General features: G+C 39.8%; 1 protein-coding gene across 2 annotated transcripts in view; it reads right to left on the bottom strand.

The window, feature by feature from the left end:
* The window catches only part of UPF1 (UPF1 RNA helicase and ATPase), a 64051-nt gene that overhangs the window by 28030 nt on the left and 19916 nt on the right, over nucleotides 1-16105 (bottom strand). For both annotated transcript variants that reach the window (XM_043976474.1, XM_043976481.1), the window contains exons 2-5: nucleotides 8941-9083; nucleotides 6964-7053; nucleotides 4521-4688; nucleotides 3084-3264 (exon numbers count right to left, since the gene is read on the bottom strand). In XM_043976474.1, coding sequence (XP_043832409.1) covers nucleotides 3084-3264; nucleotides 4521-4688; nucleotides 6964-7053; nucleotides 8941-9083 — 582 coding nt within the window. The remainder of the gene's footprint in view (nucleotides 1-3083; nucleotides 3265-4520; nucleotides 4689-6963; nucleotides 7054-8940; nucleotides 9084-16105) is intronic.

Raw genomic sequence — 16105 nt, 5'->3', positions numbered from 1 at the left:
TCAGTAAACAATAGAAAGGCTGAAATCCCTAGTTATTACCAACCTCCAACTGCGAATATTTAACTTCTCTTTTTTGGTCAAGACAATATATTGGAGTGAGACTCAGAGAATCTTAAGAATGAAAGAGGAATCATTGTGCAATATAGGTAGGTACATGAATTTCCTTTATAAACCTGTTAGGGATAAGTCACTCTATGCTGGAAAACCTTCCTTCGAAAGAATGCAACACCCCCTCCTCCCAGAGGTAGGCATTTCTCTTTTCTGGACAGCTCTATGAAGAATTTCTCTTCTTTTCTATTGTGATGAAATTTGCTTGTCTCTAATTTTTATTCCTTAGTCTGAGTTCTTTCTTTTGGGCCCAAGTAGATTTAGTTAGCTCCCTTAATTTCTAAGTACTTATTAAATGCCTATGTGGCAGGGACTGGGGATTCAAAGCCAAAAGTACCCTCATGGCACCTATAATTTAGCCAGGGGACATAACATGTACTCATATAATGTGTACAAGATAAATTCAAGATAATCTGGGGGGATGGCAGTAGCTTTTGGAGAATGGGAGATCAGGAATGGCTTTATGCAGAATGGGGCACCTGAAACACTTTCTTTTCCCCCCCCCTGCATTTCTCATTTTTACTCGACAGAAAAAGTTGCTCTCGCTGTACAGATTGAAAAAAAACAAAATGCCTTTAAGAAACGTGAAGAAAAGTTGGGGGGAGGGGCCCATGGCCAATTTGGGTGGGGGGGCAGCACATGGAACTAACCAACTCATTCCAATCTAACCCTGTCCCCCGGGAGCTTGCCTATAGTCGTCTCCACCCAAGTTCCAAACCATCAGCCCCTGGTAAACTCAGGAGTCTGAGAGGGGTAAGAGGGCAGCTCCCTCCTGTCATCATGAACTCAAGGTTGGGGAACCCCAAAACTGTACCTTTCCCTACTCATACTCTCCCCACCCCAAACCCCCCAAAACACATGAACCAGGAAAAGACTTACAGAGATCAACATAACACTTTCTTCTTGAAGGGATCAAGAGGATCAATTGACGGGGAAAGTCAACACACCAGTACAGAGTTGGGAAAGGGAGAATCATCTTTGAGGAAGAAAGAAGGGACCAGTTTGGTTAAATCTTAGTGTGTTAAAACTTACTAGCTGTGTGACCCTGGGCAAGTCACTTAACCCCAATTGCCTCACTTAAAAAAAAAAATCAGTGTGACAGGATGATTAATTTCCAATGAAGTTAGAAATGTGAATTGAGGCCAGGATGTGAAAAGCTTTAAAAGCTAAATATAGAAGATTCTATTTTGCCCTTAGACTAACAGGGAGACAAAGTAGTAGGGAAGTTCTATGGTCATACCTGCACTTCAGGAATTCACTCTGGCATTACTGTGTGGATGGAGGATGGCCTAGAGGGGGAAGAAACTTCTTCAGGGAGGAGGTCAAATAGGAAAAATCTATGCAAGAGTAATGAAGGCCTGAAGTAAGGTAGTGACTGTTGGGTAAGAGAGATGGTATGGAGGTAGAAATGGCAAGGTTTATTGACTGGAATCAATCATTTCATCAAAAATAATAACGACACAACATATCAAAATTTGTGGGATTCAGCCAAAATAGCACTTCAGGCAAAATTTATCTCTCTAAACACTTATATCAATAAAAGAGCAAATCAATGAATTGAGTATACAACTAAGAAACTAGAAAAGCAACTGAATACATGGGTTAAGAGGAAGAGTGAGGAGTCAAGCCTAGATTACAAACCTAGGAGATGGGAAGGACAGTGGTACTTTGGACAGAAACAGGGAAGTCTGGAAGTGGGGAGTACAGATGGATGGTCAAACAAGTGAATTCTGGTTTGGACAGGTTGAACTTATGATGTCTTTGAAATATGAAATTTCAAAAGTCTAAGAGGCAATTGGTGATACAGAACTGAAGCCTAGAGATGATGTGCAGCTGAAGCTTAGGGGAGAGACTGTAGCTAAGAGTCAATTCAAGAGACCATTATAGAGAGAGAAAAGGGCAGAGTGATACAGCCTTGAAGAACACCCCCAGTTAGGGAGTATGGCGTGGGATATAAGCCAGGGGAAAGGAGAGTCAGGAGTTGACTTGAGGAGATGTAGTAGGGTATAGTGAAGGGCTTTTAGGCTGGTTTGTTTCTTCAAGGATCTGTGTATGCACATGGGCATGTGTGTGCTTGTACACACATGTACACAAGTGTATACACACACACACACACACACATATATATGGAGAGAGAGAAGAGATGATTGAGGTTATAATGTGCTAAAGACAGAGAAGAATTGATTGGATGAAGGAAGGTTAAGGCTATCTGTGGAGACAGAAGTTGTTCTCTTCAAGAAGAGCTATCTTACTGCCGGAGATAGGAGGAAGAGAGTCAGGGCTCATCCACTGAATATTGAAATGAAGAGATGAGCAGAGGAGCTCATGTTGAATGGCCTTAATTTTCTCAGTGTAGAGGTAAGACCTTCAGGTAAGGTAAAGGGGAAGGGGGAAAAGTGGGAGATTTGAATTTGCAACTGATATTGTCCCATTTAAGCTGTTTGACTGGCACAAGATTGCTACAAAATTAAAGTAACAAAGACAAGGCACTAGTTTATCAAATGTCAGCAGTTTGAAGAGAGGAGGTTTGAAACTGTTTCTGTAAGAAGTCAGATGGGGAATCAGCTGGGAGAAATGAAAAGGATCGCCCTGATGCAGTGAGTCCACTGAAGCCAGATCATATGGATTTAGTCAGCATAGTTGTGCCACTTTCTCTGGCTCCATTCAGCACAGCAACCATTTCTTTCCTATAACAAAAATTCAAATATCCAAAGACAGCAATGATGTCACCTTAAATTTTACCTTCTCCAAGATGCATCCTCATTGCCTTCATACAATTTGCAAGAAAGTGTCACCTATTTCAATTGTAAAAGCCTTTTCTGAAATTATAGCACCCAGAACTGAATACTCCAAACATTGACTAACCAGGCTAGAAAACACATGGAATTCATGGAGAAATTCAACAGTGAACAAATAAACAGGAAGGGATTTATCCTTCAATGTGTGCCATTTTAGGACTTTTGACAAGATTGTACCTTCCAAAGTTCCTCTAGTTTGTTGATTTGTTGAGCTGTAATCTGCCGTGCTCTCAGCTGCTCCTGCTCAGAAGGAATCTTTACCAGCCAGGAAAGAAAGCAGCGATCTTGGATCAGAGGCTGCCACTGTGAGCTGTCCCAATTGATATCCTTTAAGCTGCTCTGACTGGCACAAGGTTGCCTACAAAATCCAAATTACAGAAAATGCACTAGTTTGTTAAATGCTAGTAGTTTATCAAACAGGTTAAAAATAGGTCCTTGCCCACCATCTTTGTGCTTTGATCAAAAGTTGCCCTTATCACTACCCAAAATCTACAGTAACTTTTAACAATTTGAGATTAAATTTCCTACCAAGCTGGGGTTTTAATTTTTCAAGTCATGAGGGGCCTTAAAATTTAACAGAAACATTTTTGAGATTGGCCAAGGAAGCCATTCTGCTCCTTCATAATGAAGGACTCAAAAAGGGAACTGAGGGGAGGAGTGAAAGATTCTCACAGATGAAGAGAAGACTCAGAGAAGAGAATTTCAATTCAAGCAAACTTTTACATAGAAAAAGAAAGTTCAACAAATTTATCAAATTCATCTATATCCAATGTACTATGCTGCTCAGCAGTGAGGGAGAGAAAAGGACAAACAAGGTGTAGTGCCTAGCCTCAAGAAGCTTATTGTGGTTGGATGGAGAGAAGACTAAACTATATTTTCTGAAGTATAAAACACATCTCTACAGTAACCATACCTGAACCTTACCACAGTGTCCCTTCCCACAAAACATGGCAAAGCTCATGATACAGGACTGAATTTCATTTGCTTGCCCTTAAGACAACTACTAAGCACCCACCCTGAGCTCTTCACCACTCACTGTCCCAGGCTGCTCTTTAAAACTAAGCTGTAGGGGGCAGCTAGATGGCGCAGTGGTTAAAGCACCGGCCCTGGACTCAGGAGTACCTGAGTTCAAATCCGACCTCAGACACTTGACATTTACTAGCTGTGTGACCATGGGCAAGTCACTTAACCCCCGTTGCCTAAAAAAAACCAAAAACCAAAAAAAACCCAACCAAACAAAAACTAAGCTGTAGGACGCTGGATGAACTGTGTCAATGGAAGGCATTTCCTTTACAGGTATAATCTTGCCCCCCATCCCCCAACTGTGACAGGTTAAGTACTAGAGGAGCTAAAAAGAATGAAACTATTTCCCATCCCTGTGAAGCTCACCATCTTACATAGGGAAAGAAAGGGGAGACATGGGATAAGTTATATAGATAGATCAAACTATAAAGTAGCTACACAGAAGAACAAAACATAACTACGCTGACTGAGGCAAAAAATGTGATGGGAAGTCTTAGGAATCAATGGGGAAGTAGGCATTAAGACAGGAGTTGCAGACTTTAGAAGGACTGGAGACCTTCTAATAAAGGCCTGCCAAAATCATTCTCTTACCTGCAGAGAAGTACCACTACTGAGTCAGCTTTGGCAGGTATGAAGCCAAGGAGAAACACATTCCGACACCCACAATTATAACACTCCAGGACTGTCTCCCCCAGGGGCCCATCCTTGTGGAGAGTAACCTCTTTGCATTTTGCTCTCACGAGGTGATTTACAATGTGGCTGAAATCAGGAAAGAATAAGGCATGGTTGAAAACCAAGAACAAACACAGGAATTGATCATTTCTAATTTTCCCACTTACAAATGAACTATTCATGGCCAATTAGCAGATATTCAAGTACATCTCATTCATCTTAGCATCACTGGAGAACCAGGTGTTCAACATAACAATTATCCAGATACCTGAAGCCTTCAAAAAGATTTTTTAAGAAATTAAAAAACCTTTCTAAAAATGTTATTTTACCTTAAATGCCTAATGAGAATATGCACACATATGTGAACATTACATACATATATATACACATAAAATTTCATACCCTTTTATAGCCTTCTTCTTCTATGAACATTATATTCTCAATGCCTTTAGGAACCAGTAATAATAATAATAACAATAACCAAGGAAGTTGGCTATTTGTCCTGATCTATGTGATCCCACAGCTGTACCTGCTTTTTTATAGTTAGTCTATCCCTAATTACTTCCTATGGTTGTGATGTTTGATCTTGGCAACATTGTTTTTAATTACTGGCTAAGGAATCAGATGACCAAACCTGTTAGAACTGGGTGTCAGCTAAGAGTCAAGAGGCTCTGAGTGAGAGCGTGTTTGGCTATTCCATGGTGAAAGGAAATTAAATTTAAAAGGATGTGGCCTTTTAAACACTCGCCTTGGCCACTCATGGGTCATTTTGGGGGCTTTTATCCATTTCTTCATTGTATTCCTAAGAGTGAAGGTTAACACAAAAGTGACTTGAAGAGAAATCTGGTGCATCACTATATTATTAGCTATTAATGGAGAAAGTAAGTACAGCAAAATTCTGGTTAGTTAAAAGGAATGGGATGCAGTGATTATTCTATTTTTCTGGTTAGTCAGACTACCCTTTTTCTTGAAAATTTTCCTAAAATGTTAGTTGTTTCTCTAGACTAGAGCCTGATCACATAGTAGTGTAGCTGCAGAAAATATAGAAGCCTGGACATGACGAACATATGTATACTTTTCCTAGGAATATGTGAGGTGGTAGGATTTTTGTGACAGCAAGTTTTTTTGTTCTCATTTGCCTCTTTCTCAAAAGGAACTGCAGAAGAACTATTTAGTTAATAGCTTAAATTCTGGCTACAGAAGGTTTAAGAGGGGAAACAAAGGGAATAAGCATTGATATAGAACCTACTATGTGCTGGGCACTTTACAAATATTGTCATCTTATCCTCATAACAACCCTGAGAGGCAGGTGCGATTATCATCTCCATTTTACAGTCGAGAAAACTGAAGCAGACAGAAGTTGTGACTTGTCCAGGGTCACACAATTAATCTGAGGGCAGATTGAATTCAAGTCTTCCCAGCAGCAGGGCCAGTGATCTCTACTTATTCAGCTGCTTTACCACGAAGGGCATCGTCATAGTGGAAAAAGCACTGATTTTCAAGTTGGAAGACCTGCGCTTAAGAAGTTTAATTTCCCTCTACTAGCTGAACATTAAGTAAAATTCACAGTCTAGTTCCACATTTTAAAAAAATCAGGATAATAAATTCTTGTATTATTTATTGCATTTGATGGATAAGAATAAAGCACACTGCAAAAGGTAAAGCCTGAGAAGCATTGAGATTATTATATACTCTTTGTAGAAGAAATCTAAAATGGACAAGTTTGGAATTTGATAGCACCTAAAATTTTAAGGTTACAGTCTATGTCTGCAAAACTCCAACAGAGTTTAAAGTACCAGAAAAGACTCTCATACCACTCCAAACAAAATAAGCAATCTAATCACACATAGTGTGTATGATGATAGCAAACTAAAATATAGTACTTTCTAGTGGATGTGATTTAATTTTTCTTTGACGGACCAGAATCTGGTCATAATGAAAATCAGAACTGCCCTGAGGAAAGCATGACTTCTCTTCTAAAAGGTTCAGACTGATATTTCAGTCATTATTTCCTCTGGGAGAACAATATTCTCTTAGTGTACTTTAATGTTAAAGGCAGAAACCTTAAGATTAAACTAGCATGCCAAGAACTCATCTTGTAAAAGCATAAATAAAACTAGGAAGAAAATTAAGCCAACCATAGATGCATAATAAAAATAAGCACAAAAAATCAATCAAGAGTAAATACATGAAGGCGTTCACACAGCACCATCTGTCTGAAGTTAAACCAGTCACAAGGAGAAAAAAAGGTCAGGTTTGTTAGCATGATTTCCCACTGTAGTCCACTTCAACATCTCCAACATTTCCATACAATTCTAAGCACAAGCTTGATTAAAGAGCCATGCTTTATCTGAGGAGCTACCTGCCAGAAGTGTTTCCACGTCCATTACAAAACCATTTCTTGCTAGTATTGCAGTAAACCACGCAAGCTGGGTCATGGATGCCGCAGTAACTAAAAAAAGGAAACACACCACAAAAGTTTAAAAAGTTGGAAGGTTTGTTATCTGTTTTTAATTTAGCATAATGTAAAAATCTTTATTTTTATATCCTTTAAAGTTTTTCACCAAGCAACTTCCAGTAAGATAATCCCAGGAACAAAATTAAATTCATTAACCACAGAGCCTTAAATCCTGAAAATTTAAGACAGAAATATTAGGAGGATTGTAAGGAATTACTCTGTAATGGGAAACAATTTGAGTTAAAACCACTTTTTACTGAGTTTGACAGAATTGTGGGTGGATGCCAGTTAAGCCATTACTGTGTCTTCTAAATTCACTTTGGCAAATAGATATCCCCCTCAATTCTAAGCAATGAAAGCCTAATATCCAAGGCTATAGTTATGATCATTTTTCTTTAAGTTTCACCCTTTATAACTTAGTAAATAGGTAACAAATCTTCAATTTGAAGAAGAGAGATAATACATTCTAGTACCGGCAGCATAACATAGGGACTGGCTCTATGATTTCACTGGCATAGGCAATGGAATGAGGTAAAATCCTCAATGATGAGAAAAATTCCACCACTGACATTGGCTCAGCACCTTCTATACAACTTTTAAGTCTCTGAGACCTTCCTTAGAACACTGAGTGGCTGACGACTTGCCAAGGGTTATGAAGCCAATACGTGGCAAAGGCAGTGCTTGCACTGAAGTATTCTTGGCTCCCAAGCCAGGTCTCCACGAAGCCTGTCCTTCAGAAATCAAATTGGACTGAGAAGACCGAGATTATTCTAGGCCCAATACTAAACAATGAGGTAGCTGCTTTGAGTAAGACCTGAGTTCAAACACACTGGGGAAGCAACTCTGCCTCTCTGTTCCTCAGTTTCCTCTCTAAAATAGTGATAACAATAGCACCTACTTCCTAAGGTTGCTGTGAGGATCAGATGAGATAACAAAGCATTCAGCAAACCAAACCTGTTTTTTTACTGTTAATAGACTGTGTATCTCTTATGTTGACTGAATAGGATGTCTCTCCCATTAGAATGTATGCTCTTTGAGGGGAGGGACTGTTTGGGGCTTTTTCTTTGTATTTCCAGGACTAGAACAGTTTGGTTTATGATAAGTCCTTAATAAGTGCTTGTTGGTGGGCTGATTTTAATTATGGCCCAGACAATGACTAGTTGCATGATCTTGGGTAGTTCACATTTCTGTGTCCTAATTTCTTGTAAAATTATAGGGTGGAACTACATAATCAAAAGCCCTCTTGTGGCTGACACTCTCAATTCTAAAGTCTCTTATAGATCTGACATGCTATGGCTTTTAAAAAATGCATATGCATATGCATGTTAATACAACTCAAAAGATTCTGAAAATTCATGTAAACCAAATCCCTCTTGAATCCATTAGGAAAGCTCATCATTTTCAACATTTTCTATGACAAGCCATTTAGGGAAAAAAAATCACCTCTGATTTTATCCATCAATCCAGATTTTCACAAGTGAAAGCAGGTTAAAATAAACATTAAAGGAAACCCTGATGGGGAAAAGAAGTCACAGAAAGGGCGGCCTAAGCTCTGTCTGGAAGTATGCAGGGATATTCCATCTCTTTATTGTATGAACATTCTCAGGCTGGTGTGAACTCCAGGCAGTTGGTAGCTAGTGGCAGTGTCTTTTCCTTCCACCTCCTTAATGTCTGAAGTACAAAGCCAATAAGCTTGCAAGTACCCTAGGGATGGGGCCATATATAACAGAAGCAATGTCACAGTCCAACGTTTTAATTCAGGGTCTGAACAGAAAGTAGCACCTGGGGAAACACCTCACCACAGTCTTCTCTTAAAATTAGGGGAAATGCCAATATTTGGTGGTGTCATTGCTACAGGGTCTGGAACAGAAGCTTTTTTACCTGCAAGCATGTACAGGGAGATCCTTTGTATAGTAAGTATCTTCTTCATCCTCTTCAAAATTCAATTCAGCCAACAGTTGGCTAGTTTTAGCGACACTGTCATCTACAGCTCCGTTCTGCAGGATACCTTCAGGTCCGTTAACCTAAGTCAAAAAATCAGTTGAAAAGTTATGACCAAAAGTTAATACACCTTATTCTAAAAGAGGTTTTTGAATAACTGCACAGTACATTGTCTTTCCAAAAGGAGGAAGAAAAGTCAGCTCAATTTCCATGTTAAGTTTTAGAACTATTTGGCCTTGAAAAAATACTACATTGTCAGTTTTCATATATTATTTTCAGTAGTAAGTCTATTGAACTTAATATTTATTACTCATTTTCCACATCTACTTCTATTTGGATATCATAATTATTTCCACAGCATATGACTGTTTCAAAGGAAAAAAAAAACTAAGGTTATGTGATTAAGAAGCAGAAATAAAATTGGCTTAAAAAAACCCACCCTACATTCTTGCAATTATCACTTGAGCATGTGGAAAAAGAACAGGGAAAATAATTGATTATTTTCCATAGATGCAGGTTGCTTTTCAAAATTTGGTTAGCCATTAAAATACAGGCATTTAAATGTTACATACTACAAATATGGGAAAAAAGATTTTACAACTGCATATTAGGTGAAGCCTCCCTCCATATCATTCTTTCAATCTGTTCTTGGTCTTATTTTTAAAGAACCTCAGCTAAAAAAGGTACAAAGACTTTGAGATGGATATACTTCTATTGCTAACCTTTCAATGATTTTCTGTTCTCTACCAAATAAAGTTCAAACTCCTTAGGCTGACAATAGAGGAGGTATCCTTGGCTTTGCCCTTCTTCATCCAAACTCAATTAACCACTCCATTTAAATCGTTTGCCCCAGTACACTTCCTACCTCTGTGCCTACTCACACACCCAGTCTTGGAATGTCTCCTTCACCCCTTTCTTTTGAAATACTAGTCACCCTTTGAGATGCTCTGTCTTCCATTAAACTTTCTCTAATTCCCCCAATTCAAACAATCCCAACTCTTTATACTTCTCTCATATATTTAATACAAACTAAAATGTACTATGTGGTGTTTGTATCAGATTGCCCTTTACACATTTTAGAGGGAAGGACCTTTTCTTACTCATTTTCTTCTCCCCAAGATCCTAAGCAAAGAGCACACTGCACAGAGCATACTCAAATTACCTCTCAAAAATCCATTAACATCAAGATGTTCTAAGTACACATAACCAGCTAAACAAATTACTAAGGATTAAGGACTAAGTTACATATTATCAGAGTACTTTACCTCAAGAACACCACAAAAGGCACTTTGATTTTGTTTCTTGAAACCATACTAATACTTGTATGTTATGTTACCAAGATCTTTTTTTTTGGGGGGGGGGGGCAGGGCAATGAGGGTTAAGTGACTTGCCCAGGGTCACACAGCTAGTTAAGTGTCAAGTGTCTGAGGCCAGATTTGAACTCAGGTACCCCTGAATCCAGGGCTGGTGCTATAGCCACTACAACACCTAGCTGCCCCTATGTTACCAACATCTTATGAAGCTGATTGTACAAACAAATCTATAAAGTTTCAAATGGCATTTACAATAAGATCAAGAATGAGAACAGCACTAATTAGATTGCATCACACAAGAACAGGAATATCTTTAATACATTCACCCCATGTTATGAATCATCTTATTAAAAATGCTCACCTCCACCCACCCTCTCTACCATGACTCTCAATCTTTCTTTATAACTAAATCAAAATCTCCAACTTAATTGAAACCAGCAATCTCTAATTATGTCTCCTCTCTTTGACACAAAGTTCACATTCTCTTCTGTAGTCAAGCAGCAACAGACTAAGACAGCATGGTGCAGCCAAAATGGTGGATCTGGTATCAAACTGGGCAGAGTCTACAGTTCTAGCCTCACCAAAACTTAAAGCACGTCAAACTTTCTGTGGCTCTACTTCCTCATTTATAAAACAGGAATTGAAAAATATTTGTCCCATCTACAGTGACTACTGGAACTTTCAACTCCAACAATAGATCTAGAGGCATTTTGAAAAATATGAAACACGATGATACTAAAGCACCTAACATTCATATAGTTCCGTTTATAGTTTACAAAGCACTTAATCATCTCATTTGATCCTTAAAACTCAGAGGCAAAGTATCAGTCTGGCTTTACAGATGGGGAACCTGAGCCCCCAAGGAGGGAGATCTAAGGTCCAAAGTCACAAAGATAGTGGCAGAGATAAGACTCAAACCTAGGTTTTCTGACTTCCAGCCTAGTGCTCTACTCTACCATGCTGATAATAAATGTTGAGGACAAATTAGAGTCTTACTCTGGGTACTTGTTCATAACTACTGTCTTCCCCCACTCTGACACCTGCTTATCTGATCCTAATCATTTAAGAACAGTGGGCCTGGGAATCTACTAGGCACTTAGAAATGCAAATGCAAGGGGACAAGTCGTTGTCTCCATATAACACAATTTTCCCAACAAAATTCATGGAACTGTCAGATTAGAACCCTTAGAAGTGTGTGGGAAACGTGCCCTTATGAAATTTATAATAATACAAGTCAAGAAGAACTGAATATGTTTTTCAGACTTTCTGTGGGAGCTAGCATATAAACTTCTTTCTTATCAAGTGAATTCCATTTTGATGTACGATATGAAGGAACAATTTAACTTGGACTTTTCCTGTGGTGCCTGCAGTTCTCAAAAGGAGGTCATGTATGTATGTGTGTGCATAAAGCATAGGAGAGTCATCTAGTCCAATATCCTTGTTCCACAAATAAGGAAACAAGGCCCAGACAGGTTAGGTGCTTTTCCAAGTCACAAAGCTAGTAAACTGAAGAGGCAGGATTTAAAACAGAAGTTGTCTTTACTCTAGATTTGGGGCTCTGTAACTGACAATTCAAGGGGCAGCCAGGTGGCTGGATAGAAATGCTGGGCCTGGAGTCAGGAAAACCAGAGTTCAAATGTGGTCTCAGATACCAGCTGTGTGACCCCGGCAAGTCACTTCACCTATAGTTTCCTCATCTGTAAAATGAGCCGGAGAAGGAAATGGCAAACCACTCTAGTATCTTTGCCAAGAAAACCCCAAATGGGGTCATGAAGAATTGGACACGAATGATACAACTCAACAAATTGTTTTGGGACAGCAAGGTGGCAAAGTGAATAGAGCGCCAAGCCTAGAGTCAGGAAGATCCGAGTTCAAATGGGGCCTCAGACCATTCGTGTGGTCCTGGGCAAGTGACGTAACCCCTATTTGCCTCAGTTCCTCATTTGTGTTAAGGGCTAAAATTCTAGCTAGTCTGTCTAAAACATCTAGCTTTAGCAAGAGTTAAGACTTTTTTTAAAAAGAGTTAGACTTTTAAGCATTTATTAAGGAGAATAAGAATTTGGTAAAGAGAGAAAGAAGGGCCTACATTCATCTATCTATTAAAGGGAGAGTGCATTTCTCACTCCACTCTCCGCTAGAGTCCCCAGGAAAAAGCCCCAGTCAGAGCACCAGGCTCCCCCCTTCTTCCTCCCACAAGCAAATGTCACTTCCTGACGCCAAAGAAAAGACTCCTGGTCTTGCCCTCAAAGACCTTCACTTCATGGTGGAGTTTTTCTACAGTAAGTCTCCAGCAGGTGGCGTCATTCCAAATCATGACATTTGTAAAACGAGGACACACTGAAGAAGGAAATGATAAACTGTCCAGTGTCTTTGCCCCAAAGTCCATAGAGTCATGCATGTAGTCAGACATGACTGAACAAAAACAACCTTACAAATTTTGCTGAAGCGTAATGAAGAGTGTCTTGTGCACAGCCCAAGTAGAAAAGGGAATTCCAGATCATCCTGTTCATGTATGACATTTTACTGACTGAAGTAAGTCCTACAACAATCCACTTGAACCAAGAGGCATGACCACTCAAGAAACTGATTTAACTATTCACATGGGAAAAACAAAATGTAAAAGGACCTACTGTCCATATTATGACACTACTCTGTTGATCCCTGAGTACTTCATACATTTGGCAGGTACCATAGACTAAATGATAAATGAAGGGAGTGGGAAATCGTGTAGCATTTTCAACAATCCCAAGTTCATCTCTAACACACTATTGTTCCAGAGATGCCATCATGCTGCAAATCATGGAACATATGCTTTAAAGAATCAAAATTATGACTGACTCACTGTAAGTAGAAGCAGGTTGTATACACACTGTCAATGATATTCAACTATGTGGTATAAAAGATAGCATTAAGAAAATTTAAGATTGCAAAAGGAGGCTGAGGTAATGTAATGAGAGCAAGAGAAAAGATGACACCTTGAATGGCACTGCCTGTTAAGATGTAGAAAAAGACCTCCGGAACACAATGTTGATGGTCTATAGAAGACTCCTGGGAAGATGAGGACAAGATTAATTAGGTTAAGAAGGCACAAAGGTGGGGCAGCTAGGTGGGGCAGTGGATAGAGCACCGGCCCTGGATTCAGGAGGACCTGAATTCAAATCCAGCCTCAGACCCTTTACCCTTACTAGCTGAGTGACCCCAGGCAAGTCACTTAACCCCAACTGCCTCACCAAAAAAAAAAGAAGGCACATAGGGGTTATGCTTTTCACCAATAGGAGTCCTGATATTGCAGAGACCACAGATTTATTTAATCATTGCTTTAGTTAACCATTCAAACCATGTGCAAAACCCTGCACCAAATACACCCTCCCTATTCTTTGCTTGAACATCCATAGCATATCCTTCATCTTCAACCAGATATTTACCCACCTCAAATGTATTAAGAGGCATAGCATAAAGAAAACCGATTGAATGCAAGAAAACCTTCCTCCACAACTCGCTAAAGGTTCATTCCTCACAGGACAGCCTCTGGATTTCCTTTACTATGCCCCAGCTCTTCATCCTGAAGCCTACACCAGCCCTAAAATTCACACACTGGGAGAACTTGCTGCTCCTCTGACCTTTCGCCCAAGATTGGATGGTCCCTCTCCCAGAACTTCCATTTAAGGAGAGCACTCAAGCCAGCGCTGGCTTAATTTCTCTGCAAGCCATGTTAGGTACCTCCATTTCTCCAATCCCCTTTCAGTTTTCTTCATGTGTTGGTTTTCCCTTTAGAATATAAGCTCTTTGAAGGCAAGATGTCTTTCTACTGGTATTTGCATTTCCAAAACTTAGCAAAGTGCCTGGCACATAGTATGTGTTTAATAAATGTTTGCTGATGGACTGACTTCCTTGGGCCAAATTACTTTAACTATGTCTCAGTTTCTCACCCTACTCAATACCACCATTCTCCCATTCACCTAAACTTTACATTTCTAGTCTTTGGATTTGGGTTGGGGGAAACAGAAGTGGGAAGAGTGGCCAAATCCTGTGAATTCTTCCTCCATAAAAGGGCTCACTCTGATTTAGGTCCTTTCCCTCTCCTTGCTGGGAACACTGGCCTCCATTCTCTCCCCTCTCCAAACAATCCCCCACACACAGTTGCCAAGATAATCTTCCTGGAGCACTGGTCTGATGAGATCTTGTTTCTGCCCCAACTCCCCCAAACCTTCAGGGGCTCTCACTACTTATAGAATACAATATAAACACATTACCCAGACATCTACAATCTAAGACCAACTTGACTGTCTACCTGTTTCCAACCCCTACCCCCTTCAGTTAAAATAGATGAACTAGATGAACAGTTTTCCAATCTCTTTCTGCATGTACTTTGTAGATACTGACATTTACATGCTGATTCTGCTAATAGAATGTAAACTCTTTAAGGGCAGGGACTACTTGATTTTTTCCCCCTCTTGTATTGTCAACACCTGTCAGTGCCTGGCACACAGTGTTTAATAATTGCTTACTGAGGCTCCTCTACTAACCACAGTTCATCTTCAATGACTTCTCATCTCCATCTACTGAAATTTTTTCCCTTATAGCCCCGATTCAGCTTCTACACTTTCTCACGAAGCCTTTCCTGATGATTCCAGCTGACAGTGACCTCTCCTTAGATTCATTTACATTCTACCTTATAGTGTATATACAGATTTTTGTACACATGCTCAGCTCCTCTCCCAGACTCCTGAAGATACATCATTTTTCATCTTCATATCTCCAGTTCCCAGCATAGTGCCAGGGATATATGAGCTAAAATATGATTACTGAATTAAACTACATATTAATAGCTAGCATTTCTCAAGATTACTGGGAAGACAAATGAAATGACCTGTGTAAAAGGTCCAGTCAGTTTTCAATTATCTGCATTAATGGAAGGAAGGCTAGGCTCAGATCCCTGAGTAATGATCAGTTTCTTAGAGACCCTCAGAATTTTTCATCTCCATTATCCAACATGATGCCCATGCTCCCTTCCCTCCTTGTTCTCCAATCCTATAAACATACACCTTCTACTAATGACCCCAACCTTCACCTCCCTCAGTCACACATAAAATGTGCTCGGAACCCAAATGTCACAGAGAAAGATTCTACCTGTTAAAGTTAGAGTTAAACAATGGAGGAAGACTATTACTATCTCTCTACTCCTGAATATAACTTTTAAAAAAAATTTATTTTTGTGGGGCAATGAGGGTTAAGTGCCTTGCCCAGGGTCACACAGCTAGTAAGTGTTAAGTGTCTGATGCCGGATTTGAACTTAGGTCCTTCTGAATCCAGGGCTAGTGCTCTATCCACTGTGTCACCTAGCTGTCCCCAGATCACATATTCTTAATGAATACTCTCTTCCCTGAGTTTTCATGTCCTGTCTCACTAACCCTTCTCAATCTCCTTTCCCAGCTCATCCTCCATGCACCAGGGGTACCTCAGGCCTCTGTCCTAGACACTCTCTCTTCTCTACACAGCTCTCATCATGTCCTATGGGCTCAATTATGACAGCTCCACAACCTACATTTGCAGCTTGCACATCACTCCTGGGCTCTCCTTCTGTAGCTCTAATTTGATATCCTATAGCCACCCCAAACTCCATGTGTTCAAAACTGAACCTTCCTTTCCTCTGAAAGCTTAATTCCTACATTTCTGTCAAGGACACTATACTATTCTTCCAATCCCCTCTTCCCTTCCCCCCTTCCTTGTATCTTGCATCTGTCCCCTTTTCTATCTCTAATTCAGGCAGATCCCAACTATCTCTCATGGGA

Source organism: Dromiciops gliroides, chromosome 1 (genome assembly GCF_019393635.1).
Source record: "Dromiciops gliroides isolate mDroGli1 chromosome 1, mDroGli1.pri, whole genome shotgun sequence".
In the NCBI taxonomy this organism is placed as follows: Eukaryota; Metazoa; Chordata; class Mammalia; order Microbiotheria; family Microbiotheriidae; genus Dromiciops; species Dromiciops gliroides.
Note: the sequence above shows the minus strand (reverse complement) of the source record. Positions and strands in the feature narration are given on the sequence as shown.